The sequence below is a fragment of the Triticum dicoccoides genome, chromosome 5B (genome assembly GCF_002162155.2).
Source record: "Triticum dicoccoides isolate Atlit2015 ecotype Zavitan chromosome 5B, WEW_v2.0, whole genome shotgun sequence".
Lineage (NCBI taxonomy): Eukaryota > Viridiplantae > Streptophyta > Magnoliopsida > Poales > Poaceae > Triticum > Triticum dicoccoides.
In genome coordinates this window covers 600,195,046-600,211,783 of record NC_041389.1, presented here as the reverse complement: position 1 = coordinate 600,211,783, position 16,738 = coordinate 600,195,046, and the positions used below count along the sequence as shown (strand labels likewise).

General features: G+C 40.1%; 2 protein-coding genes across 2 annotated transcripts in view; both read right to left on the bottom strand.

Moving 5' to 3' along the window:
• Nucleotides 1–12,117: 12,117 nt before the first annotated feature.
• LOC119311948 (cold-regulated 413 plasma membrane protein 1-like) lies at nt 12,118–14,426 on the bottom strand. Its single transcript, XM_037587666.1, has 4 exons — nt 14,109–14,426; nt 13,446–13,553; nt 12,836–12,906; nt 12,118–12,624 (listed from the first exon to the last, which is right to left on the bottom strand). The coding sequence occupies exons 1-4, from the start codon at nt 14,303–14,305 to the stop codon at nt 12,371–12,373; spliced, it is 630 nt and encodes a 209-aa protein (XP_037443563.1). The 5' UTR covers nt 14,306–14,426; the 3' UTR covers nt 12,118–12,370.
• Nucleotides 14,427–15,236: 810 nt separating this feature from the next.
• Nucleotides 15,237–16,738, bottom strand: part of LOC119311947 (cold-regulated 413 plasma membrane protein 1-like) — a 2,022-nt gene continuing 520 nt past the window's right edge. The window contains exons 2-4 of the mRNA XM_037587665.1: nt 16,546–16,680; nt 15,865–15,935; nt 15,237–15,713 (exon numbers count right to left, since the gene is read on the bottom strand). Of these exons, the coding sequence (XP_037443562.1) occupies nt 15,454–15,713; nt 15,865–15,935; nt 16,546–16,680 (466 nt within the window). The 3' untranslated portion in view covers nt 15,237–15,453. The remainder of the gene's footprint in view (nt 15,714–15,864; nt 15,936–16,545; nt 16,681–16,738) is intronic.

Here is a 16,738-nt window from a genome sequence, read left to right as displayed (position 1 = left end):
AGATAATATATCATGCGGCCAAATCGCATGTTGCGGTCTGAATGGTTAAACGGCCTTTCGAGCTCTCACGTTAATTCCTAGAAAACGCACCGAAAGAAAATGTTGGGTGAGATGGACCAATGATCGAATCTGCAATTCATTTCAAAGGCTGGTCCTACTCATTTCGTATGAGACATGGTTTTTCTATGCGAAATTATTTGATTGCAAAATGAACAGTTGTCCTTTCCATTGATGATGATATCTACTAGTCCTAAAGGGTGAAACAAATGGACAGACCCATTCGGGGGGATGCAAAGAGAAGACACGACAGTTACAAGAGGCGATTATCCTTAATTAATCATATCTAATTAATTCTTAACATTCCTCCATGCTCTCCGCTTTGGCTATGTAGAAATCATCTTGAAAAATATTCCTCCAAAAACCTATGAAAAAATATGAGAAGATATACATAATACGCCATAGAAACTCTTTTCAAAAACCTAGTGAAAAAATAAGGAGAAAATGGCATATCAGAATGCTTGTATTACTATTGCCTCATTAAGAACCTTATATAAAATACCATTTAGGAAAAAATCATAAAAAAAAGAGTGCAATAGCAAATATCCGAAGATCTCAAACATGTTAGCATGGGAGCAAACTCTCCTTGAATCTTGCAAAACACAAAGTCATCTCCTACTTAGCATATTTCTTGAATGAAGAACTTGGTAAATAATTTGTGAACAAATCACCAAGATTATGGTATGACTTCGTTTGCAAAATATTTATCTTCCCACCTCTGTATAACCCATGGTTAAGGAAAATACTTTCGGAGCAATACTTTGTAATATTCGAAAGCACGGCCTCTCCACAGTTTGCAAGAGTACGATCTTCATGATCCGACAGCGCTTTGCAGTCCAGAGCTAATCATCGCCGGAGAATTAGAGGGAGAATATTAGAACCACCCTGGGCTTCTAATTATGAGGACCAGAGAGGATTAGATTTAGCTCTAATTGGACCAACTAGAACTAGAACTAGAGGAGGCTCCAAAACTTGACTACAAAGGACAAAATCCTCTAGTATATATACTTTGAAGGGAGAGGGAGGGGATTCCCTCCACTTGCGCCGGCCAAGGGGCTGGTGGAGTCCAATTCCACCTCCCAAATTTGGCCTCCCCTTTGGGCGCCTCCACTAATGGGCCTTAGGGCCCACTAACTCTCCCCGAATAGGCCTTTTCTTATTTTCTTTAGCCCATTGACAATAACTTCCAGGGGCCTGCTATCATATTAGAGCCCTTTATAATTTATACTCCCTCCGTTCCATAATGTAGTGCCTATAGATTTTTACAAAAGTCAAACACTACAAACTTTGACCATATTTATAGAGAAAAGTAGGTACATCTAGAATATCAAATGCACATCATTGGATACATCATGAGTTATATTTTTAGAATGTACATGTTTGGTATTATAGATGTATAATATTTTCTCAATACGCTTGGTCAAAGTTGGCAATGTTTGACTTCCACAAAAATCTATAGGCACTACATTGTGGAATGGAGGGAGTATTTAAGTCCTCGAAAACAATTTCCACCTATATATCAACTCCCGGTATTACCTGCTAAACCCCGAAACTCTTCCGGTAACTCTGAAACGCTTCTGGTTCCTCTTGAAACTATTTCGAATATTAATGAAAATATTTCATAAATTTTGCTCTACAAACACTCACTAGATATTACCTTAAGCTTGTGACCCTGTAGGTTCGCCAAAACATAGACATGAACTAAACCCCTTTCGTTCAATGATCAATAGCGCAACAGTGGGCATCCATATCAGTCCCTATCTATACACAAATGACATTTGAGTGAACCTTTGGGTATCATGTGCTATTCCCTTTGCTTCACGATACTTTAGAAAACCCGAGGTGAGATATATTGATATCCTCCTGAGTCATTCTCATGCTCACTATACCGGTCTCCTCGTTACTGGTTTTTTTATTTCTCATTGACATACTTCGGCATCCCTGTGACCTAGTCACATGTGTCTGTTCAGACAATGATGGATGTCTTCTGATATCTACTACACAACTTTTATTTTTGTAGACTCTGTTGGGCCTCCAAGTGCAGAGTTTTGTAGGATAGCAGCAAATTTCCCTCAAGTGGATGACCTTAGGTTTATCAATCTGTAGGAGGTGTAGGATGAAGATGGTCTCTCACAAGCAACCCTGCAATCAAATACAAAGAATCTCTTGTGTCCCCAACACACCAAATACAATGGTAAATTGTATAGTTGCACTAGTTCGACGAAGAGATGGTGATACAAGTGTAATATGGATAGTAGATATAGATTTTTGTAATCTGAAATAATAAAAACAGTAAGGTAACAAGTTATAAAATGAACACAAACAATATTGCAATGCTTAGAAACAAGGCCTAGGGTTCATACTTTTACTAGTGCAATGTCCCAATACTGCTAACATAATTTAATCATATAACCATCCCTCAAAGTACGACAAAGGATCACTCCACAGTTCTTATCAATAGCTCAGAACATAAGATGAAATTGTTGTAGGCAGCAAACCACCTCAAAGTTATCCTTTCTAATCAATCTATTGAGCCATCCCTATAAGTGTCACAAACAACCCTAGAGTTCGTACTAAAATAACACCATATGATACACATCAATCAACTCTAATGTCACCTAGATACTCCAATGTCACCGCAAAGATCTGTGAGTTAATTATTCGACATGCATCAAACAATTTTAGATTTAGAATATTCAATCAAACACAAAGAACTTCAAAGAGTTTCCCAAAGTTTCTATCAGAGAAAGTAGGATGAAAAAGTGTATCAACCTATGTGCATAGATTACCCCAATGTCAGCTCGAGAATCCGCAAGTTGATTACCAAAATATACATCAAGTGACTCAATAAAACATCCCATTGTCACTACGGGTATCCACATGCAAGACATACATAAAGTGTTCTCAAATCTAAAATATTCAATCCAATAATAATGAAACCTCAAAGGAAAAGACTCAATTCATCATAACAAGATAGAGGGGGGAGAACACCATATGATCCAACTATATTAACAAGGCTCGTCGTATATCATGATTGTGGTAAATCAAGAATATGAGAGAGAGAGAGAGAGAGATCAAACACATAGCTACAGGTACATACCCTCAGCCCTGAGGGTGTACTACTCCCTCCTTGCCATGAAGACCACTGGGATGATGAAGATGCCCTCCGGTGATGGTTTCCCCCTCTAACAACATGCCGAAAAGGCCTCCAGATGAGTCACTTCGGAACAAAGGCTTGCAGCAGCGGCATGGAAGTTCTGGGTTTCTTTCTAGGGGTTTTTTGTTTTGGCATTGGTTTCATGTCAAGCGGGTCCCGTGGTACCCACGAGCTCAGACGCGTGCCCTAGGGGGTGCGCCAGGTGAGCTCGTGACTCCCCTGGACTTCGTCTGGTCCTCCACCGGTGCTTCGTGGGTCTCTTCTTGTCCATAAAAAATCATCATAAATTTTCGTGGCATTTGGACTTCGTTTGGTACATATTTTCTCGAAAACCAAAAACATGCATAAAACAACAACTAGCACTGGGCACTAGATTAATAGGTTAGTTCCATAAAATCATATAAAAGTGCACGAAAACCGTATAAAATTGTTGTAAACATGGCATTAATACTTCATAAATTATAGATATGTCAGAGATGTATCAACATCCCCAATCTTAATTCCTGCTCATCCTCAAGTAGGTAAATGATAAAAGAAATAATTTATGAAGTGTGAATGCTAGCATAGTGCATACATTTGATCAATGATAATTTTCATCACCTTCTCTAGCATCATTATATAGCATAAACAGCAGCTCATTTCTCATAAAACTTCTCATGATAAAATAGCAATCAATTCACATGTTATGGTTCAAACAATGCGTTCTCTTGAAACTTAAGAACCTATGTTCTTAGTCACCAAACAATTATAATTCAACTTATTTTCAAAAAGTTCTAAGTAAGAACTCCACATACTCAATTATCATACAGTCTTGTATGATTGCTAGTACTCAAAGCATATTTTTTGAACAAATACCATCCATAAGACATAGAGGAAAATAGGGGCTTAATGTTTCATCTCCAACTTACTTATCATAGAGATAATTGTCAACAATAATAATTCATGATCAAATATATTTGACTGAATATACGTGTCTAGATCATTCCCCACCATATGATGCTTGCCAAATAGAGAATAATTAAGGTTGGAATAAGAAGTTGACTCAACAAAAATAAAATTGACAGAAAAAGTAAAAGTTATGCCCTTCACAGAGGGGGGCAATGGATTTGCTGATGTGCCAGAGATCATTGCTTAAAACAGATATGAATACATTTTGAGCGGTGTGCTTTTCGTGTCAATGTCAAGACAAAGGATTTTGATACCTTCCATGATAAACACATTGTTTGTGGTTCCCATGCTAAACACCTCGTCAGTGGCACTTGCACACCCAAAGGAAAATACCTGCACCCAACGCAAACAAGGGGGTGATATGTCTCCAACGTATCTATAATTTATGAAGCATTCATGCTATATTACTATCTGTTTTGAATGATTATGGGCTTTATTATACACTTTCATATTACTTTTGGGACTAACCTATTAACCGGAGGCCCAGCCCATATTGTTGTTTTATTGCCTGTTTCAGTATTTCAAAGAAAAGGAATATCAAACGGAGTCCAAACGGAATGAAACCTTCGGCAGCGTGATTTTTTGGAAGAATATGATCCTGGAGACTTGGAGTCCACGTCAGAAGATCCTCGAGGAGGCCATGAGATAGGAGGCCGCGCCCCCTTACAGGGTGGTGGCCCCCCTGTCTCGTGGGCCCCTCGAGCACCCCCCCCCCCCGACCGACTTCTTTCGCCTATATATGCCTACGTACCCTAAAAACATCAAAAACCTCTGGAGTTCCGCCGCTGCAAGCCTCTGTAGCCACCAAAAACCTCTCGGGAGCCCGTTCCCCTGCCGGAGGGGGAACCCATCACCGGTGGCCATCTTCATCATCCCGGCGCTCTCCATGACGAGGACGGAGTAGTTCACCCTCGGGGCTGAGGGTATGTACCAGTAGCTATGTGTTTGATCTCTCTCTCTCTCGTGTTCCCTCTATGGCACAATCTTGATGTATCCCGAGCTTTGCTATTGTAGTTGGATCTTATGATGTTTCTCCTCCTCTACTCTCTTGTGACGAATTGAGTTTCCCCCTTTGAAGTTACCTTATTGGATTGAGTCTTTATTTGAGAACACTTGATGTATGTCTTGCCGTGCTTATCTGTGGTGACAATGGGACATCATGTGCCTCTTGATGTATGTTTTGGTGACCAACTTGTGGGTTCCACCCATGAACCTATGCATAGGGGTTGGCACACGTTCTTGACTCTCCGGTAGAAACTTTCGGGCACTCTTTGAAGTACTTTGTGTTGGTTGGATGAATCTGAGATTGTGTGATGCATATCGTATAATCATGCCCACGGATACTTGAGGTGACAATGGAGTATCTAGGTGACATTAGGGTTTTGGTTGATTTGTGTCTTAAGGTGTTATTCTAGTACGAATTCTTTAATAGATCGATCCAAAAGAATAACTTTGAGGTGGTTTCGTACCCTACCATAATCTCTACGTTTGTTCTCCGCTATTAGTGGCTTTGGAGTGACTCTTTATTGCATGTTGAGGGCTTGTTATATGATCTATCTATGTTATTATTGTTGAGAGAACTTGCACTAGTGAAAGTATGAACCCTATGCCTTGTTTCCTATCATTGCAATACCGTTTACGCTCACTTTTATCACTTGTTACATTGTTGTTTTTATAATTTCAGATTACAAAAACCTATATCTACCATCTATTTTGCACTTGTATCACCATCTCTTCGCCGAACTAGTGCACCTATACAATTTACCATTGTACTGGGTGTGTTGGGGACACAAGAGACTCTTTCTTATTTGGTTGTAGGGTTGTTTGAGGGAGACCATCTTCATCCTACGCCTCCTACGGATTGATAAACCTTAGGTCATCCACTTGAGGGAAATTTGCTACTGTCCTACAAACCTGTGCACTTGCAGGCCCAACAACGTCTACAAGAAGAAGGTTGTGTAGTAGACATCAAGCTCTTTTCTGGCGCCGTTGCCGGGGAGGTTAGCACTTGAAGGTATATCTTTAGATCTTGCAATCGAATCTTTTTGTTTCTTTTTTTATCACTAGTTTAGTTTATAAAAGAAAACTACAAAAAATGGAATTGAGTTTGTCTCACACGCTTCATCGTTTTAATATCTTTCGTGAGAATGATGGAAAGGAAAATTGTGCTGAAGTGCTAGAAGGAGAAATATATAGAATGTTTGATACTAAATCTTTGAAGGATGAGCATGGTTGTAATGTTGTTAGTATGAATTCCTTCAATATCCTTGATGCTAATGATATGCAAAACCACAAGCTTGGGGAAGCTATTTTTGATGAATATGATATTTTTTGTCCCCCAAGTTTTGATGAGCAAATTTATTATGATGAAAGCATGCCTCCTATTTATGATGATTATATTGATGAAAGTGGGTTTGGAAGAGTGTCAACTTTAGGAAGTAGTGATCCCACTATTTTGGAGGATGTTGAATTTTATGTGATGAACATAAAAGTGGATTTGGAAGAGTGTCAACTTTATTTAGTGATGATTCCACTATTTCGGAAGAGGTTCCAATTGATTATGAGAACAAAGTTGCTATCTATGATGATTATTGTGATGACTTGTATGCTATTAGAAACAATGATAACCATGAAACTTGTCATCATGACTCTAGTTTTCAATTGGATTATGCCTCACATGATAATTATTTTGTTGAGTTTGCTCCCACTATTATTCATGAGAAGAATTTTGCTTATGTGGAGAGTAGTAAATTTTCTATGCTAGTAAATCATGAAAAGAATGCTTTAGGTGCTGGTTATATTGTTGAATTCATTCATTATGCTATTGAAAATTATTATGAGGGAGGAACATATGCTTGTAGGAATTGCAATAATATCAAGTTTCCTCTCTATGTGCTTAAAATTTTGAAGCTATGCTTGTTTTACCTTCCTATGCTATTTGATTATTGTTCTCCTAAGTTGTTTGCTCACAAAATACCTATGCATATGAAGTGGGTTAGGCTTAAATGTGCTAGTCATATGCTTCATGATGCTCCCGTTATGTTTCAATTCTTATCTTTTATGTGAGCATCATTGCCATCATCATGCCTAGCTAGAAAGGCATTAAAGAAAAGCTCTTGTTGGGAGCCAACCCAATATTTATCCTTACTGTTTTTGTGTGTACACATGATTATGCTACTGTAATAATCATGTTTTATAGCTTTTGTTTCAATAAAGTGCCAAGTAGAACCTTTGGGAAGACTTGGGTGAAGTTTATGTGATCTTGCTGTAAAAAATAGAAACTTTAGCGCTCACGAGATTAGCTGCCATTTTTTACTGGAGAGTGCTTATATGTTGATTATTTTTTCAGATGATTAATAGACAAATTTATCAGGTCCAGCAATTTATTTCATAATTTTTGGGGTTCCATAGGTATACGTTTGATACAGATTACTATAGACTCTTCTGTTTTTGACAGATTCTGCTTTCTATGTGTTGTTTGCTTAGTTTGATGAATCTATGAGTAGTATTGGAGGGTATGAACCATAGAGAAGTTAGAATATAGTAGATATTACACCAATATGAATTTAGAATGAGTTCATTACAGTACCTAAGTGGTGGTTTTATTTTCTTATACTAACGGAGCTTACAAGTTTTGTTTTGAGTTTTGTGTGGTTGAAGTTTTCAAGTTTTGGGTAAAGATTCGATGGACTATTGAATAAGGAGTGGCAAGAGCCTAAGCTTCGGGATGCCCAAGGCACCCCAAGGTAATACTCAAGGACAACCAAGAGCCTAAGCTTGGGGATGCCCCGGATGGCATCCCCTCTTTCGTCTTCGTTCATCGGTAATTTTACTTGGAGCTATATTTTTATTCTCCACATGATATGTGTTTTGCTTGGAGAATTAATTTATTTTGTTAGTATTTGCTTGCTGTTAGTTAGAATAATGTTTTGCATCTTTAGTTTCAATAAAAAAAGTCAAGGATAGCCTTTTCCATGCTTATTTTGCTACTATACATGTTGCTGTTTGAAAACAGAAAGTTTACCGTTGTTGCAAAAATTCCCTAGAAAAGTCAGAGAATTGTATAACGTTGAATCTTTTTGCATATTAAGCTCTGATAAATTTATTACAGTGGTAATTTTAGTTTATAATTTTTGGAGTTAGGTAAGTATGATGAATCTTACATTCTTTACAGACTGTACTGTTTTGACAGATTACTGTTATAGTTGCATTGTTTGCATATGTTTGCTTGTTTAATGATTCTATTTGAGGATAGGAGTATTAAATATGAAGAGGCATTTAGTATGCAATGTTGAATAATAATTTAAGTGATTTGTTACAGTAGAAAATGATAAGGTTTTGCATTGGTTTATACTAACCTATCTCACGAGTTCTTGTTGAGTTTGTTGTGAATGAAGCTTTTGATAAAAAGAGAAACCATGACATGAGAGGAATTAAGGAGACACAAAAGCTCAGGCTTGGGGATGCCCAAGTCACCCCAAGATAATATTTCAAGAAGTCTCAAGCATCTAAGTTTGGGGATGCCCCGGTAGGCATCCCACCTTTCTTCTTCAACAACTATCGGTTAGTATCGGTTGAGCCTAAGTTTTTGCTTCTTCACATGAGTTGTGCCATCCTTGCAATGTCATTTTATTTTGTTTTGCTTGCTGTTTGAATACAATACCAAGATCTGAAATTCTTAAATGAGAGAGAGTCTTCACATAGTTGCATAATTATTTAGCTACTCATTGATCTTCATTTATATCTTTTTGGAGTAGTTTGTCATTTACTCGTGTGCTTCACTTATATCCTATGAGTAAATTGTTGAATGAGTTGATTGTCATAAATCTGAAATTATATATGTTTCATTTGATTATCCCATGGGGAGTAATGACTTCACATCTAAGAAGTAAAGGTTGTAAATTTATTGACGGTTAGCAAGCATTGTATTAGTCATTTGAACAATGCATGAAAGAATATTGAAGGAAGGGAGATTTCACATATAAATATATTATCATAGACATCTTTTATAATTGTGAGCACTCATTATGTATGACATGCTAAAGAGTTGATGTTGGACAAGGAAGACAATGTAATGGGTTATGTTTTCTCACATCTCAGTTAAAGTATATTGTCATGGATTATTCAAACATGTTGAGCTTGCCTTTCCCCCTCATGCTAGCCAAAAAATCCTAGCACCAAGTAGAGATACTACTTGTGCTTCCAAATATCCTTAAACCCAGTTTTACCATGAGAGTCCACCATACCTACCTATGAATTGAGTAAGATCCTTCAAGTAAGTTGTCATCGATGCAAGCAATAAAAATTGCTCTTTAAATATGCATGAATTATTAGTGCAGAGAAAATAAGCTTTGTACAAACTTGTTATGGAAGCAATAAAAGCGACGGACTGCATAATAAAGGTTCATATACAAGGGGCAATATAAAGTGACGTTCTTTCGCATTAAGATTTTGTGTATCCAACCCTAAAAGCGCATGACAACCTCTGCTTCCCTCTGCGAAGGGCCTATCTTTTACTTTATGTCTTTTACTTTTTGCAAGAGTCAAGGTGATCTTCACCTTTTCCTTTTTCATTTTATCCTTTGGCAAGCACTTTGTGTTAGGGTGATCCTGATATATATATCCAGTTGGATGTACGTTAGCATGAAATATTATTGTTGACATCACCCAAAGGTGAATACGTTTGGAGGCAACATTATAAGCCCCAATCTTTCTCTGTGTCTGATTAAAACTTCATAACCACAAGTATTGCGTGAGTGTTAGCAATTGTAAAAGACTATATGATAGTTGAGTATGTGAAGTTTGCTAAATCAAAGCTCTGACATAGACTCTTCCTAAAAGTAAGATGAATTGCAATTGTTTGATGACTAAGAATAAAGTTTGCTAGTTTTCGAGAAAGTTTATGGTCTATGCTTTGACATGTGAATTGCTTGTTAGTTGATTATGAAAAGTTTTATGAGATGAACTACTGTTATGACATATTATCATGCTAGAAAAGGTGATTGAAATTATCATTGATCAAACTTGTGCACCTTCTAGCATTCACACTTCATAAATTCTTTCTTTATCACTTACCTACTCAAGGATGAGTAGGAATTAAGCTTGGGGATGCTAATACGCCTCCAACGTATCTATAATTTATGAAGCATTCATGCTATATTACTATCTGTTTTGAATGATTATGGGCTTTATTATACATATTTATATTACTTTTGGGACTAACCTATTAACCGGAGGCCCAACCCATATTGTCGTTTTATTACCTGTTTCAGTATTTCGAAGAAAAGGAATATCAAACGGAGTCCAACCTTCGGCAGCATGATTTTTGGGAAAATACGATCCTGGAGACTTGGAGTCCACGTTAGAAGATCCTCGAGGAGGCCACGAGATAGGAGGCCACGCCCCCTTACAGGATGGTGGCCCCCTGTCTCGTGGGCCCCTCGAGCATCCCCCCTCCAACCGACTTCTTTCGCCTATATATGCCTACGTACCCTAAAAACATCAAAAATCAAGATAGATCGGGAGTTCCGCCACCGCAAGCCTCTGTAGCGACCAAAAAACCTCTCGGGAGCCCGTTCTGGCACCCTGCCAGAGGGGGAACCCATGACCGATGGCCATCTTCATCATCTCGGCGCTCTCCATGACGAGGAGGGACTAGTTCACCCTCGGGGCTGAGGGTATGTACCAGTAGCTATGTGTTTGATCTCTCTCTCTCTCTCTCTCTCTCTCTCTCTCTCGTGTTCTCTCTATGGCACAATCTTGATGTATCCCGAGCTTTACTATTGTAGTTGGATCTTATGATGTTTCTCCCCCTCTACTCTTTTGTGATGAATTGAGTTTCCCCCTTTGAAGTTACCTTATCGGATTGAGTCTTTATTTGAGAACACTTGATGTATGTCTCGCCGTGCTTATCTGTGGTGACAATGGGATATCATGTGCCTTTTGATGTATGTTTTGGTGATCAACTTGCGGGTTCCACCCATGAACCTATGCATAGGGGTTGGCACACGTTCTTGACTCTCCGGTAGAAACTTTGGGACACTCTTTAAAGTACTTTGTGTTGGTTGGATGAATCTGAGATTGTGTGATGCATATCGTATAATCATGCCCACGGATACTTGAGGTGACAATGGAGTATCTAGGTGACATTAGGGTTTTTGGTTGATTTGTGTCTTAAGGTGTTATTCTAGTATGAACTCTTTAATAGATCGATCCGAAAGAATAACTTTGAGGTGGTTTCGTACCCTACCGTAATTTCTACGTTTGTTCTCCGCTATTAGTGGCTTTGGAGTGACTCTTTGTTGCATGTTGAGGGCTTGTTATATGATCTATCTATGTTATTATTGTTGAGAGAACTTGCACTAGTGAAAGTATGAATCCTAGGCCTTATTTCCTATCATTGCAATACCGTTTACGCTCATTTTTATCACTTGTTACATTGTTGTTTTTATAATTTCAGATTACAAAAACCTATATCTACCATCTATTTTGCACTTGTATCACCATCTCTTCGCCGAACTAGTGCACCTATACAATTTACCATTGTATTGGATGTGTTTGGGACACAAGAGACTCTTTGTTATTTGGTTGTAGGGTTGTTTGAGGGAGACCATCTTCATCCTACGCCTCCTACGGATTGATAAACCTTAGGTCATCCACTTGAGGGAAATTTGCTACTGTCCTATAAACATGTGCACTTGCAGGCCCAACAACGTCTATAAGAAAAAGGTTGTGTAGTAGACATCAAGCTCTTTTCTGGCGCCGTTGCCGGGAAGGTTAGCGCTTGAAGGTATATCTTTAGATCTGCAATCGAATCTTTTTGTTTCTTTTTTTATCACTAATTTAGTTTATAAAAGAAAACTAAAAAAATGGAATTGAGTTTGTCTGAAGCTGCTGTCTTCATTGAACTCGAGCTGCATATCATCCTTCAAAGATTTAGTATCAAACATTCTATATATTTCTTCTTCTAGCACTTCAGCACAATTTTATTGATGATTATGTACCCACAAATCAAGGAAACACGGACCTCATACCAGAACTACAACAAATCGAAACATGTCCATCAGAAAGGTACAAACGTGCACAGTTCATCGGCTCCGGACGAGCAAAATACCAAATCACCATCGAAAGCATCTACACGATGAATCCCCATACAGCGAACAGAACTGCACAAGCCAATCAATGGCCACTCTGATAGCAGTAGATGTTCTACAGGAGCCAGAGCACCAGGACCCAGACTGGGTAGACGAAGAGCAGGACGATGCCGATGGTGTTGGACACGCCATTGGCCTTCCTGAAGGCCTCCCGGAAGCCTCCTGACACCCTGATGTGCTCTTGAAGCAGGTAGCACCCGATGGCGAGGCATATGAAGACGCCGACGAGGTCGTTCCTGAAGTGGTCCGCGAAGAGGCTGGGGGCGACCACCGTGAGAAGAATCAGAGACCCAGGCAGCTCTAGCCAATCTGGTACAGATACGAAGACGATCATTGTGTGATTTATGTAACAGTTTAGCGGCTTATTGCGTAGATGAAAAATAAGGACATGTTTTTTGGTAGTGCTATTATAAGCAGAAAATTCTCTTTACAGGGCACAGCAAAGATGAGAAATGCAACACATAGTGATAATTTGCTAGGGGCAGCAAGGATAGGTAAAAGAATAGGTAGGAAATGATACCAGGGAAGTGACGCGGGAAGAAGAGCCGCAGGATGACTACAACGAATGCAATCCAGGCACCAACCTCTCCCCTGCAATTTTGATGTTTGATGATCATAAATTTGATTCAAATATCTGTATCTAAGGCTGTACAATTAGAGCAACCGAGGACATAGCACCATGGAAGTATCAGCCAGTGAGGCAGAGGCACTGATCCTTCAACCAATAGACAACCAAAGATACCTCGACTTTTGCAGTGAGGTAGCAATATATTAAATAACCTATATTGAGCATGTATCTTACCTCACTTTATCAACAACCTATAAAGTTCTTTGATTCTATCCTGAGTGAAGTGAGCTTTTTTTAAGAAGACCGGCACTCTGGCCCTTATAGCCGGTGATATCAACCAACAATGAAAACTATCTTACCTCGCTTTATCAACAACCTAATGCACTATTTTTTTCATTCTGGAAAACATACATGAAATATTTCGATTTTCTAAGTTCAGAATTTCAGATATTTCAAATTGGTTAATCTGCAGGAATGCAGCAATCTTCACAGCTACTTACAACTGCACTGAAATTTAAAACATGAACTGATGCTGCAGATGTGAAATTGCGACTATAACAACCTTACGAGGGAGAACAGCACACCAGGCAGGGTGAAGAAAATGTAAGGGACCAAGAGTCCCGTCAGCATGTTGGTCTTCCAGTTTGTCCGGTCCAATACCAAGAGGTATCTGCAGCAGAAGAGAACAGTAAAGTTCAGACAATGCATAATCCGGCGATCAACCAACAATTGTCAAGAAGGTAACAATCTCAGGTTAAGTGGACACATAAACTCCTCAACTCCTCTAAGTTTGCAAAGTAAAGATTGAAGAGACCATCATATATAGACGGCAGAGTTATCCTAACAGGTACTAACATCACAGCATATGCACTTTGATAAGGTCCGACTTCCGTCTGTATGTTAGGGATGTTTGCTTCGCAAGTCTCACACAATTAATCGTGAAAATTTCCTACCAAGCTCCCGTTATGAGCGAGGTTTTCGCACGGATTTGACCGCGTTCGGCATCTCCCTCTAGGATACCGCAGTTAAATTACACGCTCAAGCTTACAAAAAAATTACTGCTTCCAAGGGAATATGCTGTCCTGATGTTTTCTGGCAGGCGTCTCAACTACCCCGTGGTCCTCCCGAAATGGTCAGGAGGCGAGGGAGATCGGAGATCCCCTTTGCAGAAACCAAAGCTCGTCCCAGCAAGGAAAATAAAGGGGGGCTGGTGGTAAATACTGACACGGCGGCGATGAAGGCGAGCCATTTGAGGAAGTGGCGGCCGAAGCCGAGGCCGCCGCCGAGGACGATGGCGTGGTTGGCGAGCTTCCGCGCGGCCAGGCCCAGCTCCCGCAGGTCCGACTCGAGCAGCGCCTGCGCCGCCTCCGACGCGCCGGCCGCCGCGCCCGTTTTCATCGCGAGGAACGACGACGGCGCCATCTCCCCCGACTCGCCGAGACCTCGAGAGTTCTCAAGACGGATGGATGGCCTCAGGTCTGGGTTTGATTTGTGCTTTGGCTTTGGCTGTGCGGATAGGAGGAAATATGTACAGGCCGGCAGCTGAATTAGCTGGACCTTGCTGGGGTCGACGGAACGGAACAGGTGGCGCTCGGTCTGGACTGTTCTCCACGGACCCGCTGGACAGACACGTGGGGGACAGATCGCAACTGTATTATTGCATGCATGCAGTTTTTTAGCTTTAGCTTGCTATCACGGGATTTGACTTTTGACCACAATATGCATTTCCGTATTATGTACTCCGTCCGCTCTGTGTATCCGACAAATATAAGACAAATAATTTGCGATGGAGATAGTATTACAGAAATGTTGTTCTGACATATTATAAGAGATTCCAAAGATTGTTCGCTTTTATGTCTAAAAATAAACTTACGGTCCCCCAAATTACTTGTCTTAAACTCGAGACGGAGGGAGTTACTCCCTAGTGTCAAAAACGTTCTTATATCAGTTTTGCTAGAACTCATCTAGATGAGATATAATTTGGTCTCATTCACCTTTTATAGCCATTGGATGTGGTGCTATAAGATGCGTGTGTGCCGACGTGGATTGTAAATGTTCTTGTTGTTAAAGTGAATGAGACCAAATTATATCTCATCTAGATGAGTTCTAGGTATTCCCTTCTTATATTATGAGATGGAAGGGGTATCATTCATCTTGTTTTACAAAGATTGTTTACTTTTTTTATAAGGTTTCTCCGTGGTTTTGAAGATCTCCCACCAAAGTAGGAAAAATACGACGATTAGTTGAGTTCACAAACTAAAATAGGGGGTGAATAGAGTAATTAATAAGCTCATAACACATCAGTTGCACGCAACCATCATACGGACATCCATGAGAGAACTTGGCAAGCAGCTCATCACTTCAATGCACCCACCGATCAACAGAGCAGACGTTTTTATTGATGGCTATGTACCCACAGATCCAGGAAACAAACTAAGACGTGACACCAAATCAAAACATGGCCAAAACAGTCCGTCAATCAACAGGTACAACCGCGCACGGTCCATCGATCGACACCAAATCACCGGAGAAAACATCACACGACGAACCCCAAAACAGCGGCGAACGGTCTACAGGAACCACATGACGACGGCCCAGACCGGGTAGATGAAGAGGAGGAGGATGCCGATGGTGTTGGACCAGCCATTGGGCTTCTGGAAGGCCTCCTTGAGGCCCCCCGACGCCTTGATGTGCTCGTGGAGCAGGTAGCACCCGATGACCAGGCACACGCCGACGCCGATGATGAGCCAGGAGCCCCTGAAGGTGTCCGCGAAGATGGCGGGGGCGACCACCGTGAGGAGGATCAGAGAGCCAGGCAGCTCCAGCCAATCTGACAACATGATGAAGATCCCCATTGTGAGATTTACATGAAAGAAAACAGATGTTTTAGTGGCGCTATATAAGCTGAAATGCAACGTGTAGAGATAAATTGCTTGCTAGGGGGCAACAGCACGAACAAGAAACAGAGATCAAAATTATACCAGGGAAGTGGCGTGGAAAGAACAGCCGCAGGACGACAACAACGAACGCAATCCAAGCACCAATCTCTCCCCTGCAATTTTTATGCCCAGCAATCAAGAATTTGTCTCGTATATATCAATATCAATATATGTATGTAATGCTGTAAAATTGTAACAGATCAACAGATGCTATAGTTTTCTTTGTAGATGTTCATTTCAGTCTAACATACGTGGTTGACAATTTTAATGCGAAACAGGATAGCAGTGCTTCGTCGATGAAATAAATAAATTTAAGTGCAACATTTGGAGGTAACATTTGTCATTCGACTTGTCTTTTTTGTATAGGTTAAAATGCTTAAGCTTTTCCCCTAAAAATTTGCAGGTAGCATTTTGGTGGGACAATGAACACATCTATTTTTTTTTTACATTTGCAAAAGTACATTTGAACGTGCAAGAGCATTTGCTCCCTGGAGCCGAACTGGATTTTCCGAATATGCAATATTTTGATTTTGTGAGCTCGCATCGTTCAAACTGACAAATTGTTAGTAATCCATAGCAACGCAACAGTCCTACAGCTCACTAGAAAAACAGTCACACAGCTCACTGAGAAACAGTTCCACAGCTCACTAATAATTGGGTCCAAAATTTAAGATCCGAAGGGACGCTGCAGACTGCAGGTAGAGAATTTGCGAGGATAATCACCTTATGAAGCCGAAGAGCAGACCGGGCATGGTGAAGAAAATGTAAGGGACCAAGAGGCCCGTCAGCATGTTGGTCTTCCAGTTCGTCTTGTCCAGCACCAACAGATATCTGCAGCAGAAGAAGATAAACGGCGAGGTTCAGACAGATGCATAGCTCTGTGACAACTGACGGAAGAAAAATTAACAAGATAATA